Source organism: Stenella coeruleoalba (genome assembly GCF_951394435.1).
Source record: "Stenella coeruleoalba genome assembly, chromosome: X".
Taxonomy (NCBI): domain Eukaryota; kingdom Metazoa; phylum Chordata; class Mammalia; order Artiodactyla; family Delphinidae; genus Stenella; species Stenella coeruleoalba.
In genome coordinates this window covers 87,621,471-87,635,570 of record NC_137152.1, presented here as the reverse complement: position 1 = coordinate 87,635,570, position 14,100 = coordinate 87,621,471, and the positions used below count along the sequence as shown (strand labels likewise).

At 44.6% G+C, this 14,100-nt stretch overlaps 1 protein-coding gene across 4 annotated transcripts in view; it reads right to left on the bottom strand.

Annotated features, from left to right (window-relative positions):
- Positions 1–13,752, bottom strand: part of MID2 (midline 2) — a 109,093-nt gene extending 95,341 nt beyond the window's left edge. The window contains exons 1-2 of one of the 4 annotated variants that reach the window (XM_079910654.1): positions 13,650–13,752; positions 488–1,203 (exon numbers count right to left, since the gene is read on the bottom strand). In XM_079910654.1, the coding sequence (XP_079766780.1) occupies positions 488–1,147 (660 nt within the window). In that variant the 5' untranslated portion in view covers positions 1,148–1,203; positions 13,650–13,752. Of the gene's footprint in view, positions 1–487; positions 1,204–1,478; positions 1,630–13,026; positions 13,236–13,268; positions 13,534–13,649 lie in introns of those variants that run through there. The other 3 variants (XM_079910655.1, XM_079910656.1, XM_079910653.1) reach the window with 3 other exon arrangements.
- Positions 13,753–14,100: the final 348 nt, after the last annotated feature.

Below are 14,100 nucleotides of genomic sequence, written 5' to 3'. Positions count from 1 at the left end.
AAACCTCTCACCTACATAGATACACTCAGACACCTCCACCCACACATACCGGAGACACACCCAACCTTCCCATAGCTATACGCATATATATGCAAATCAGCACATATGCTAATTGTAATACACCTACACGGGTACTCACATACTTAAAAGAAGAGGTAGAAAGATCACGGCAAAGATATATAGGGTACAATATATCACTGTCAGAGGAGAGAGGCTGCTGTTTCTCTGGCCGTACTATTAGTATGAGCCATAGGCTAATTCCCCCAGAACTGGCCAGAGGTGAACGAACGCAAACAGGTTTGTGCAACAGATGAAACAGGTTCCAGTGAGAGCCTGCAGGCGAGGAGGCTATTTGTCACGAGAAGAATTTGGAGTTAATTCACTTGTCATATAGAAAAAGTGACCTGGTTTATTAAGGAACTTGCTAACTGTATAACTGTGTATAAAGAGACAAAGTCGTGTAAGGGGTATCTCCCAGATCCCTTACCTTGAGCTTCTCAAACCGATCATTCAGGGACGCGACCTGATGGTCTCGGTGACGCCCCACCAGTTTGCATAAGGCACAGATCAATTGGTCATCAGATACACAATACATGTTCACTTTCTCATTCTCATGGTCCAGGCAGGTGATCCCTCGAAGATGTGTGTCCGGCACTGGTTCCACCAGGCGGTGGCTGGTGAAAGGTTTCTTATTGGGGTGCGTGGCCCGCAGGCAACGGTCACAGTAGGAGACCTCGCAGGTGATGCATGTTTTCACTGCATCCCGTGGCGGGTCCTGCTCACAAAACTGGCAAGCAATTCGCTCACTAGACATGGCGCTGCTGGGCCTGTAAGTCCTCTCCCGGCGACTCTCACTTGGGGAATTGGGTCCACTGACGGAAGCCTTCTGGAAGCGGTCAATAATGTTCTGCAGAGTCACATTCCTCTTGAGGCCGTCCAGGCCCCGGTGGTTCAGTGAGATAACATACCTGCACGTAGGACACTGGAAAGCAGTAATGGGTTCAACGGATTCACCAGAGCTGCAGCTCGAGACCAAGATGCGATGGGCACAGCTGAAGCAGAGGCTGTGAGCACAAGGGAGCAGAAGGGGGTCTTCAAACAACTCTAGGCAGATTGGACAGGTCAATTCAGACTCCAGTGTTTCCATCTTTAGTGAAAATAATCCTGCTGAGGCATTAAGAACCGCAGAGGCTGGGCTTTCACCTGCAAGGAACACGAAGCAAGAGTCATTAAGCATTTCCAAAGGAAACGTGGATGTAGCATAATTACACACTAACCAATGGAGGTTTTACAGGCTGGATTCCCCAGGGATGCTGGAGCAATAAGAAAGTGAGCTGGGAATTAATCAAAAAGCCATTCTCCCCCTTTAAACCTTGTTTTTGACAAATGCGTGGGTTTATTTTCCTGCACTAATAAACAGAAACTAGAGGCCATCTCTGAATCCCGGTTTACTGACTCACATTCCTGTTCCAACTCACCACACTGGTGCGGATCAGTCTCTCACACACCCTCTCCACTGACATCTCTTGTCCTGGACTATGATGCACCTGAGGCCCTGCCAAATTCTCAGTCTCCATTCTCCAATATTGTTCTCTATTTTACTTCCAGTTAAAATACAGAGGCTGCTCCTATTTCACATCTAGTGGAAGGAAAACAAGGCCATATTTGAAACTAACTCTCTAGTTCTTGAAATGATCCCATTCTCAGAGCCTGCATAAAAAGAGAAGAGAGAGCTTTAGAAAAATGTAGTTCGCAGCACAGGATAATAAGTTCTTCAGATGTGTGAACTTGAATTACTTCCTGTTACCACACATGGAAATTTCTGTTCCATCCTATTTCTAGTAAACTGAGTTACTAGAGACAAATAGGAAAAATATTAAAATATAAAAAGTATAAAATATATTTTGTTGGTTTAAAGTGTTAATCTTATTTATAGGAAAGAGAAAGGCATCTTTTGCTTTTGAATAACTTTTGTTCATCATCTCACTATCACCGGAGACTCTCATCAGGGCTTGAAAGTTTGATTCCGCCACTGGTATTTGTTCAGGTTTTGTCATCTGTCAGAGATATCTGCATAGCCCTCTCACAGGAAACTTAAATACTGAGTACAATTATACATTGTGCATAAGTACAATAGATGTATCCCTAAAAGCTGTTTCTAAATCAAACCTTTTAAGTGCACTTAACTAACTAGCTATTTAATGGAAATCTATAGGAAATTGGACTGTAAAAGTGAAGAATCTTTTTGCAAAATGGTCACTCTCAGTTGGTTTGATAAGTTTGATGTTTGTATAACCACTTTTTTTAAAAGTGAGGTGTGTGGTGTTCTTATTTTACAATTTACAAGAGCTTGGAAATTGTTGGCTAGTATTTTGTAGCTTATAACATCTATCAGCATTCACCTATAGAGATGAAAAAGTAAAACAATTAAAATGTACATATATCATAGAATCTTAGAATTGGAAGAGACTTTAGAGATGATAGATTCCAACTTCCACTCAAAGCAGGAATATTGCCTTTGGTAGTTCCATTGGTCAAATTCAACATGTCCATAAATGAACTTGCTATTCTTCCCTGCCCCCCAAAACAAAACACCTGCTCCTCTTCCAATTTTCCCTATCTGTTGAATGTCACCATCCAAGCCTAGAAACCTAGGAGTTCTCTCACTGAACATGTTTATCACTTCAACCACTTGGTGGCTTCCAGAACATTCTGTTTTATTTCATTTACACATCTGTGTCTCCAGCTAACCCTCCTTGCTCCTTGAGGGCATCAACTATTTCATATTTTTATTCATAGTACAGTGCCTCACACTCACAGAGTATTTAAAAATTGTTAAATGAAGGATCCCTTCAAGTAGAGGAAGTTAAAGAAGGGGCCTAGCATTTATTGAGTACCTCCTGTATTCTGAGTGCCATGTTAAGAACTTTACACACAATATTTCATTAAATTCTATCAGGAAGGCTGTACGGAAGGTACTAATACTATATGCATATTATGGTTGGGAAACTGGGGCTCAGTGTTATTAAGTAAATGAACCAGGAACACACACACCCAGAGCACTGGGGCAGTCTAATGCCAAGGCCTGTGCTCTTTCCCACACACCTTTATTTCAATCATCTCACCTCCTTCACTTGACAAATATCTTGACTATTTTACAAGAGGGCTTATAGACACCATGTTTCCACTTCTATTTGTGTCTCTCTGTGTCCCTCTGAGTTTCTCTGAATCTGCCTCTCACTCCTAGTCCCTTTCAGAATCATACCTCTTTCTTCTAGGCCCATCTCCACCTTACTCTGCATTTCTATTACTGCCTCTTCCAGAACTGCAGGTCTGCATTCCTCAGTGTCTGTGTTGGAAGCTACCTGGGAGAATCGAGTAAGGTCTCCTGCCAAAATTATAGTTGGTCAAGATGCATTGCTGATAGACCTGCCTCTGTGTTGTAACCTTTACAAAAACAATTAGAGTACCACAACTCTTCTAAATCTTAGGATCACGCCATATTAATTCTTCTGTACAGAGGAAAAGCTCTGCGAATTTTCCTGCAGTCCTAAAAGTTGTTCCTGACTACTGAGACACTTGAACCTCACTATGAAACTAAGCTTAGGAAAGCATGCTATGGGTCAGGATTGCCTTGGATAAGGTCAAAATAGGATTTTTAACCAGGGATTCCTGAAACTTCTAGAAATGTTTAAAGGATGCTGTATGTATATCATATATACACTTTCACGGGGAGAGGGTTGTCCATAGCATTCAAAATGTTCTCAAAAGAGTCCTTGGCAGAAAAAAAGCCAAACATCAGTGCTTTAAAATAACTACCTTAACTGATTTCGGCTGTATAGAGAATAATATAAGATGGTTACACTCTGTTCCTTATGGTAAGTAACTTTTTCTATTATACTGTTTCTATTCTGTTTTATTTTACAATTTCGGGGAACTGAGTATTTTTGCAACTTCTCCAAACATCTGTTCATCTCATCTCTCATTTATGAGGCCACCTTGTTCTGGTCACTCCTAATATTTCAGCATCCTTTCAACCTATCTCCCATTTTCCCTACCTCCCTGATTACCTAAGCACATTTCCCCTTTAAATTTATTGTGCTTTTGCCATGTGCCAGGCACAACAACCCTCTAAAAGGCAGGTACTATTTTACAACAACAAAAAAGGTAATGTGTCCAGGGTCACACTTGTTTGCAAGTAGCAAAGTTAAGATTCAAAACCAGATAAAACTGAGAGTCCAAAAATAAACTCCTATATTTATGGTCAACTGACTTTTGATAAGGGTTCCAAAACCATTCAACAGGGAAATAATAATCTTTTTGACAAGTGGTTCTGGGATAACCGGATGCCCACATGCAAAAGGATGAAGTTACAGCCCGACCTCACACTATACATAAAAATTTACTCAAAATGGATCCACAATCTAAATGTAAGCACAGAAACTATAAAACTCTTAGAAGGAAACGTAAGTGTAAATCTTCATGACCTTAGGTTAAGCAACGGTTTCTTAGATGACACCAAATGCACAAGTAACTGAAGAAAAAAAATAAATTGGACTTCATCAAAATTTAAAACTTCTGTACTATAAATGACACCATCAAAAAAGTGAAAAGACAACTCACAGAATAGGAAAAATATTTGCAGATCATACATGTGATACAGGTCAAGTATCTAGAAATACACAGAACTCTTACAGCTCAACAATAAAAAGGCAAAAAAATATTTTAAATGGCAAAGGATCTGAATAGACATTTCTCCAAAGAAGATATGCAAATGATCAGTAAGCATATGAAAATGTACTCAACATCATTGGCCATTAGGGAAATACAAATCAAAACCACATTGAGATACCACTTTACACTCACTAGGATACCTATAATATTACTTCACACACACTAGGATGGCCATAATTTAAAAACATAGCAAATGTCAGCCAGGATATAGAGAAATTGGGACCCTCATACATTGCTGGTGGGAATGTAAAATGATGCAGCTGCTTTGGGAAATAGTTTGGCAGTTCCTCAAAATGTTAAATGTAGAGTTACCATATGATCCAGAAGAACTGAAGATATGCTCACTCAAAAACTTGTACACAGATGTTCATAGCAGCATTATTCACAATAACCAAATGGTGGAAACAATCCAAATGTCCCTCAACTTATGAACAGATAAACAAATGTGGTATGTCCATACAACAGAATATAATTTAGCAAGAAAAAGGAATGAGGTACTGATACATGCTACGACATGGATAATCTTTGAAAACATTATGCTAAGTAAAAGAAGCTAGTCACAAAAGGTCACAGATTATATGATTCCCTTTATAGGAAATGCCCAGAATAGGCAAACCCATAAGAACAGAAAGTAGATTAGTGTTTGTCAAGGGCCTGGGTCGGGGGGCATGGGGGTAGGGGGAATGGAGAGTGGCTGCTAATGGTATGGGTTTTCTCTTGACGATGATGAAAATGTCTAGGATTTAGCAGTGATGATTGCACAGCTTTGTGAATATACTAAAAACCACTGAATTGTACACTTTAAAATGGTGAATATTATGGTATATGGATTTTACCTTAATTTTTAAAACAGATTCAAACCCACAATCCAGAGTGTGAACAAACACCTAACCACTATTCCATACTGTCAACTGTGTAATTATGTACTATTTCTAAACTCTACTGAATTGCTTACTCCTTTCAATTGCTCTTCTAGGTTAGTGATTCCCTGTCTAGGTTTTGCAATACCTGGGACATCTCTAATGATCAATGGGTGTCAGAAAATTATCAGCTCCCAATTTTTTATTCATTTAAAAATGATAAGACTCCTAAAAAATATTTGACTCCTAGATCACAAAATACCTTTAGGAAGTACAGGAGGAAGTGGTAGGACAAAAAATAAAACAATGGCAGTGCTGCAACTTCAAAAAGCTTGTGAATCATTAATCTATGCAGAATTAGAGAATACACTAAGGATAAAGACAGGATGTAAACCTGGTAGAGTGTCACTGAATGACAGGCAATCATGAAGCTTTTGCCAGAAAACACAATGGTTTGTCATAAAAATGCACTGATGAAATGCCTAGGTGGGCAGACCAAATGCCATGTTAAGAAACAAATGCCCACATCCACATCCACTGATTTGTTCCCTTCCATATCATTTAGTTACTGCTGTGTAGTCAAATAAGGATGCTTATGTATTTGCCCTTGTTCTAGTATAAAATTGTTTCTGTATGGCTTATCGTCACCCTGCACCCCCCTTCAGGCTGAGACTCCTGAAAAAAAAGTTGATGAGAATAAACTTTAAGAAGGTATCATAAGACTGTGTGAGTAGATAGAAATACAAAGGAGGAGTTTTCAATGCAGACGATTAAAATAAAAATAATACATTCTGCACTTACAAAATGAAAGATTGATTTCAGCATTGCCCTTCAAATCCAAAATTCGGTTAACTCTGATCAGAGAGAGAAGTCATGATCTGCACTTGGCAGAATGCTATTATTTCAAGTGTTATTTGAACATAATTAAATGCCTACTTATTTCAACAGCTTATATTCCATCTAGTGTTCATCTTCCAGATCCACGGAACACGGGTCTGGGCTCTCATTACCTCCCTGAGGAGCCACAGTCTCCCTTTCTTCACAGAAAGACCATGAGTATAAAACCCAACCTGACCCCTGGGCTGTACAATGAGGATTCAGCTGGCTTGTAGAATTTACATTCTTCAGGATATTAACAGTAATGTCCCATGAGCTCTTCCTAAAAACACCAGAAACTGCCTCTCTGCCTTGGAGGATGAGCAAATGAGTCCTGGCTTAGTCTGATGTTCCCTTAACTGTAAAATGTCATTCAAGTTGGACTAGAATCACCAGACAATCTCTTTAACATGTGTTCCAGCTCTGACATCCTATTATTACAGAGCTCTTGCTATCTGTTACCACATAGGAAAGACACCTTGGATTACTGAAAACCAGCTCCTCAAGACACAAGTCTTATTTATTAGTGTGACTAGAAAGGCTGACAGGGCTTCCCTGGTGGCGCAGTGGTTGAGAATCCGCCTGCCGATGCAGGGGACACGGGTTTGTGCCCTGGTTCGGGAAGATCCCACGTGCCGCGGAGCGGCTGGGCCCCTGAGCCATGGCCGCTGAGCCTGTGCGTCCGGAGCCTGTGCTCCGCAACGGGAAAGGCCACAACAGTGAGAGGCCCGCATACCAAAAAATAAAAAGAAAAAGAAAAGAAAGGCTGACAAGAATGGGCATCATCATGAAAGGAACTGGAAATAAACAAAATGCATTACTTACCCTTGGCTAAGCCAAGGTGCCCAAGGACAGTGGCTGGTTTTGCCTGTTGTACTTCAAAGAAGATATAATGGGTGTTCCAGGGAACAACTAAAGGTGAGGAGAGTCCCATGGGAGTACAAACTAATGACAACACCTTTTGGAAGAAAAGGAAGACAACCAAATCCTAGAATACTATTAGTAGGAAAAGACCTCTTTAATTTCAGAAATGATCATTTGGGAACATAAAAGGCAACCAACGCATAGAATTCTCACCCTAAAAAGATAGACTGAAAATAGAAACCCAGAAAAAAGAGGCTAGGCGGTCAGTAAGCATAATTAATAATAACAGTCACCTTACATTTGTGTACCAGTTTTATACTTTTCAAATGGTTCCAAAGCCACTATCTCATTTGATCCTCACAACAGAGCCTGGTTGTCGTCCTAGCTCTAAACTGAATTAGCTGAGTGATCCCAGGTAAGACATTTAAACTGTTTGGGCCACAGCCTCCTCATCTGTCAAATGAAAAATACCTGCCCTACCCATCTCACAGGCTCTTGTGAGGATCAGATGAGAATAAAATAAAATTATTAACTTGCTTTAAAAATACAGATATTCTCAACACACATTCACAGATGACAGATACAGAGCAAGTTATTAAGGAAATAGCACATGTTTGGAAATTCACCCCAAATGCATGGTTGACATAACGGAGGACAATTACACTCCCCCACAAGTTTTCCGGAGGGCCATGAGTCTTCTTGTGGTATTTATTATGCTCATATGTCTCCCCTGTTAGACTGGAGTCCCCCGCAAAGGGAAGAACTGTCTCTCTTCTTTTTTCTTAAGCTTTTATCACACACAGGGTGAGCTCAGGACTGGAGGTTGATTACAGACTGACAGCACCAGAGCCAGTTCCTGTCTAATAGGTTATTAAAGCCTACTTAATATTTTACAGTACATGGATTTAATGATTTTTTTAATGACTTGAGACCTATACTTTTTTTTAAAGATGGTTTTGATGTGAACCATTTTTAAAGTCTTTATTGAATTTGTTGCAATGCTGCTTCTGTTCCATGTCTTGGCCTTTTGGCCCCAAGGCATGTGGGATCCCAGCTCCCCCACCAGGGATCCAACCCATACCCCCTGCATTGGAAGGCGAAGTCTCAACCAGGGAAGTTCCTTAATGATCTTTTTTTTTTTAATAATTAGCTCCTAAATCCAGCCATTGGCTATTTTATACAATATAGTCATCATAAACATTAAAAGGAATATCACAATAGCAGAACTAAAAGTCCTAGATCTGCTACAAACACGATAGATTAATCTAAGTAACCAAGAAATAGATTTACCAAGGTAACACATGATAATTGTCACAAATCATTAAGTATAATTCATAACACCTTTATCTTAATGCCAATTACACTAGCAGTTTCCAGATTGGAGAACAAACTTAATTTACCTACTGCTACCAGCACAGCTTTCCATCTATTCTAGGACTGCTTTTCCCAATCTGTTACCCAATAAAATATTTGTAAATTTTTTAATGTTCAGTGCCCCCCCCCAAACTGGGCAGTCATCTCTACTTCTACAGAATAAAACTGGCAATATATGTATGTAGGGCATGCTGTTGAGTGTTAGGCTGAGAGGACCCCAAGTTCAGGTCAGAGACAAGGGACAGAGAACAGAAGCCTATTTGAAATCAAGCTTCTACTCCCCTGGGAACCACATGGATCTTAGCAACACTGAACAAAGGGCTATAGACAAAGCGATGGAGGATTCTGGACCGTAAACCATTTTTCTATCTCTGGGCTGTATACATTCAGACATGTCACTGTCTTGCATTAGCACTGTCTACCATGCCCATACATTATACCCCTAACTGGGAAAACTGTAAATACCGGGATTTTCTGTTTCAGGAGGATTTTAGGTTATATAATGAATTTGTTATCAGATCTTCTGGTCTCTGTAAGAGGAAGATTCAGAGACTGGGGATGCTGTTCATCAACTAGAGGAGTCTGACCTGCAGGAAAGAGTCTGAGACAAAGCCCAAGGTCAGGCAGTCAGAGCTCTGCAGGGAGAAAAGAACCCAAGTAGAACAAGTCTTCCTAAGGATACTTTGCTAACCCACTTAGGCAGAACCAACACCCTTATTATGTATTCAGTTGAACCCAACACAGAGAAGGGAGTAGTGGATGTTGGCACATTACTCAAAATCCCTCCACCACCCATACTTTAACCATCTAGTAGTCTTAGCAGCTTACAGGATTTCTAAGGGCAATGCAGGAGCTGGGAGACTGTCAAAAAGAATATGTCTGGCTGTGATCATGGAGAAGGGGAAGATGGAAAAAGAGAAACTGTAGAAAGAGCCACAAACCTCCAGTGCCCACAGAAGACTCTTAGCAGAGTTTTAATTCATGAAAATGGAGACAGAAACATATATTGATCCTTGGAAGAGAAGGGAAATAAAAAGAGGGCTAGCAGCCCGTACAGAGGGGATCATTGGAGTTGGAATTTCTTGTCTCAACACCACTCATCTGGTCTTCTCACATGTTAGCATGATCCAACACACTGGTTGAGAAACACTTTTCTAGTCTATTTTTCACACTGCTCAGTGATGAACACAATGTTTGTTGAGAGACCTGAAATACAGACATTAGCACACCACCACCTTGGTACCCAAATTTCATTCATCAAAAAGTGAACAACTGTGAACTCTCCTGAACTGTCGTATATCCGGTATCAACATGTTACATGTCATATCTTGGTGATGCAATGCTCTAAGTCAAGGCACTCAGCCTAAGTAAGGAGGTGCTTCACAAACACAGTACCACATGTTCCCCTTTTGCACAGAAGAGAAGACCACAAACTTAATGCTAACTGGAAATGGAACACCCCCTGGCCTCCACTAGCAGCAGAGGACCATGGCCTAACAGCTAGGGACTTACCAAGACCCATAGAGACTGAATGACACACACACACAAGGCCAAGCAGGTACCTCTGAGAACAGCCATTTGAGACACGTTCTGTGCCTCCGCCCTGTCTTCACCTCCTTTTTAGGGCTGTCTGTCCCTGTTGGGAAAGAGAGAACCTGAGTACTAAGGGACAGAGTCAAGGGAGGACATTCTCTCCTCTTCACCAAGTAGCAAAGACATACTCCTTCTGCAGTTTCCTTCTCAACTGTCATGGTGTCAGCAGATTTCATGGGAGGAGGGATGAGGGAATGGACAGGCTCACTACCCACAGCAATTTTTGGACGCTATTATGAGACTCCACTGGCACTGCTTTAGGATATACAAGTTTGAGCAAGTTGCCCTGCACTTAGAGGAGGGATTAACTAAACCAATTTCACCTAAATCAGTTTGCACTGTTCAGATGATATGTTCATGAAGCAAGCAAGTCATTCTGATTTGCGGCAGTACTTCCCCGGGGGGTGGCCTTGCAAGGTACAACATGCTAGATGAGGAGTCTAGTAGTCACGAAAGTGAATGGGAGGGAAACAACTGCTCCTTCATGTCCCTATAGCCTCTACCCCAGCCCTGCACAGCCCCTCCCTGGCCTAATCCCGGAGGTGCAAGTAAGGAGGTAGGCCTTAAACAAGCAGGAGGCCAAGATACAAGGCCAAGGCTGCGGCCTTAGACCAGTCAACAGAGGATTCTGCACGCTGTAGGTGCTTTTAATAAATATTATTGACTCACCACTGCTAGATGCTAATCATGCTCAGGTAGCCATGACTAAAATTATTTATGCCACTTTTCAGTAGAAATTAACTACCTGACCCCATATGGGCTAAAAATTAGTGAGGTTATGTTTTCAAATGAGTCTGACTCAGATTGTTAGGTTGGAGTACATTAGATATGATTCAAGCCTTAGTGTGAAATAATCGCCAATTACTCTGTATGCCTACTTTTATGTATGTTTTCATTCAGTTGCATGTGCACGAGAGTAAAAAAAAAAGAAACAGACTTAGGACCAAAGTAGAGTGATATATTTGGCTCCCAAGGGGATTAATAATGGCAAGTGGGGGTTCCCAGTAAACTAGGGTTGCTACTTACACCCAATCTATTACCCCAATAAAAGGTAAATGAAGAACTTTCTTCGAAAAGTATAGTGCTGAGAGTTTATAGAACCCTTTCATCTTCAAAGGGCCATGCCAAGACTCACAATAGCCAGTACACAATATGATGCCTTTCATACAAGTGAAAGGTCACAGGAATGTCCTAAGGCCACAAAGCCAATGCGACATCAGATTTGGGAATGAACTCTCTGATCTTCTTGGCTCCTAGACTTGTATTTCAAGCACATAAATCAAGTTGTGAGGAACAATCAGGAGAAATCTAATTTACATTATATATCTGCATTAAGTTAATTGATTGGGCAGGAATATAGAAAAATAGCAAAGACTCTTCCCCCCCCGCCCCCAGGGCAGTGATCAGTGGAGAGAAGTGAAAAGGGGCATGTGAGGGTTAGGGGTAACCAGCCCGGGTAGAGTACGGAGGGAGTCTCCCTATTCAGCAGTTCCCTTCTTTTGGAACATTGCCAGAGAACTGATTAGAGTACTGGGAGGGAACAGAATGGGGTTAAAGGCAGACCTCTTGGCCCAATTTGAGAATCTGAAGAATCAACTCACACACAGTAGTACTTGTCTATTTACATAGCCTCTAATATATTCCTTTATAAGGGCTCCTCTTCACAAACAACCATCACCATGCACCCTCCCCACACTCAGAAACCCTCAAAAAGGCAAAGTGGTTCACAAGCCAGAGGCTGCATGGCTGGGAGGCTGGGAGTGCACAGATTGATGGGGAGGAGTCCAGGGGACGGGTGGTTGGTGAGAGATTCGGGTGGGCAGGTAGATGTGTGACGACCACGTAGGAAGAAGGCGAGTGAGCGTGAAGGCGGGTAGGGGAGTGTGGAAGAGAGAAAGTGAAGAACCTAAGGACCCCAGGATCCCAATTTCCTGCTCCGAGAAGAAACACCTCCAAGAAATGCGCTGCATACGAAATGCTAAGTAACCTAATCCTTATCACCGAAAATGTTTCTGTAAATCTACTCCGCCGTTATTTACTTAATTCTTACGAGCCAGGAATGGAAAAACCCCACCTCTCCCGGGTTCAGTCGCAGCCTGTCCTGGGCACCTATAAGTTTTCCCTCTCCCCCACTGAGCTGCTTTCACAGCTAGGCCAGAAATAAGGAACCACCCAGACGGAGACTCGAGGATCGCTCCCCCGGCAGCAAAGGGATTAAGTTTCGCCGGGCCTTCCTGCGGGCAGGCTGTCCGCAGCAACCGGCTGCCGCAGCAGCCACCGCCGGGCGGCCGAGGGGCGCCGCCCGGGCCGAGGAGGCTGCCGGCCGCGGGAGCGTGGGAAGGCGGCGGTGCCCTTTCCCAGACTAGCACCCAGGCTCCAGGAGAGCCGCTCGAGGGGCCGCACCCGGCCCCACCGGGCTGCGCGGGAGGCCGTGGACCCGCCCCCGCCCCGCATCGCGGAGTGCAAACTCCGTCCCAGGAGGGCAGCGACGGGTGCCCGGGCCCCAGCGGCGCAACGGGAAGCCAGGGCCGGGCCGGGGCGCCCTCCGTCGCCGCCGCCACCTCGAGCCTCGCGGGCCCCGTCATCACGCCCCGCCGAGCCCCGGAGCAGCCTTCTGCCCGCGCCGGGCCCCGGCCGCACCTGAGACGCGGCCCGAGCCGGGGCCGAGCCCTGCGCCTGCGGTGGCGCTCGGCCCCCAGGGCCGCGGCGAGGGGGCGCGTTTTACCCAGAGCATTCCCGGCTGCCGGCCATGTCCTCGGCGCGCCCGAGGGCGCCGGGTGCTCGCCTGCCTCCTGCGCGAACTGGCTCGGGCTCCGGCGCGAGCTCCCCGGCCGCCGCCGCCGCCGCTGCCGCCGTTGCCGTCGCCGCTCTAGGCCGCCGCCCGCCTTCGCCGCCGCCGCCGCGCAGCAGCCGGGATCCGCCCGCCCGCGCGCCCCGCCGGGGACAGCACGGCGGCCGCCAAGCTACCGCGGCTGGGTCTCCCGAGCCAAACTTAGAGTTTTCGCTCCTCAGTCCAGGGGCAGCACCATGACACCGCGGCAGCACCACACTGTCATTTCCGCCGCCGCAGAAGGAGGGGAAAAAAAGGCAATCCTGACGAAAAGGGGGATGGGGTGGGGGCGAACCGGGCTGGGACTGCCGCCCCGAGGGAGCTCTGGGAAGGGCCCGGCAGCACGGTGCTCGGCCACCTTCCCCGGCTCACCTTCCGCCGCCCCCGCCGCTCCCAGCTCCCCCTGCCCCTCCTCTGGAGGCGCGTTTACATGTTTTCTCCCCTGGCAGGAGTGACCGGAGAAACCTGAGCGAGCAAAGGCAGCGGGTGGGTGGGGTTCGGGCTACTACTGTACCTACCAGCTGATTCCAGCAGCCTTTTCTCCAGCGCCCTGTCATCTTGAAGGAAGACACACGGAGAGGGGCCCGAACGGGTGTGTGTGAGAGTGTGTGTGTGTGTGTGTGTGTGTAAGTAAGAGAGAGAGAGCGAGAGCAGAATGTGTGTGAAATGCAGAAGGAAGGCTCTGGCCAAACTCTTCTCCCAGCCGCCAAGCCCCTGGTCCCACAAACCCCCAGATTAGAACAACGAAAAGGCGGTTGCAACCGGCAGTGAGAAAAGAGTGCCTAGGTCCACCGCACAGGTCCTCGGGCGAAGCTGCTCTATGCAAAGTTAACTACAGAGTAAAACAAAAATAGTGGAGGAGACAGAAAAGGGCAGACAATTGAAGGAAACCCAACCCCTCTTTCTTTTTACAAAGGGAGAATGGCTGTGTTTTATTGGCCTTGGGCAGAAGTTGTGGGGATGGATTAA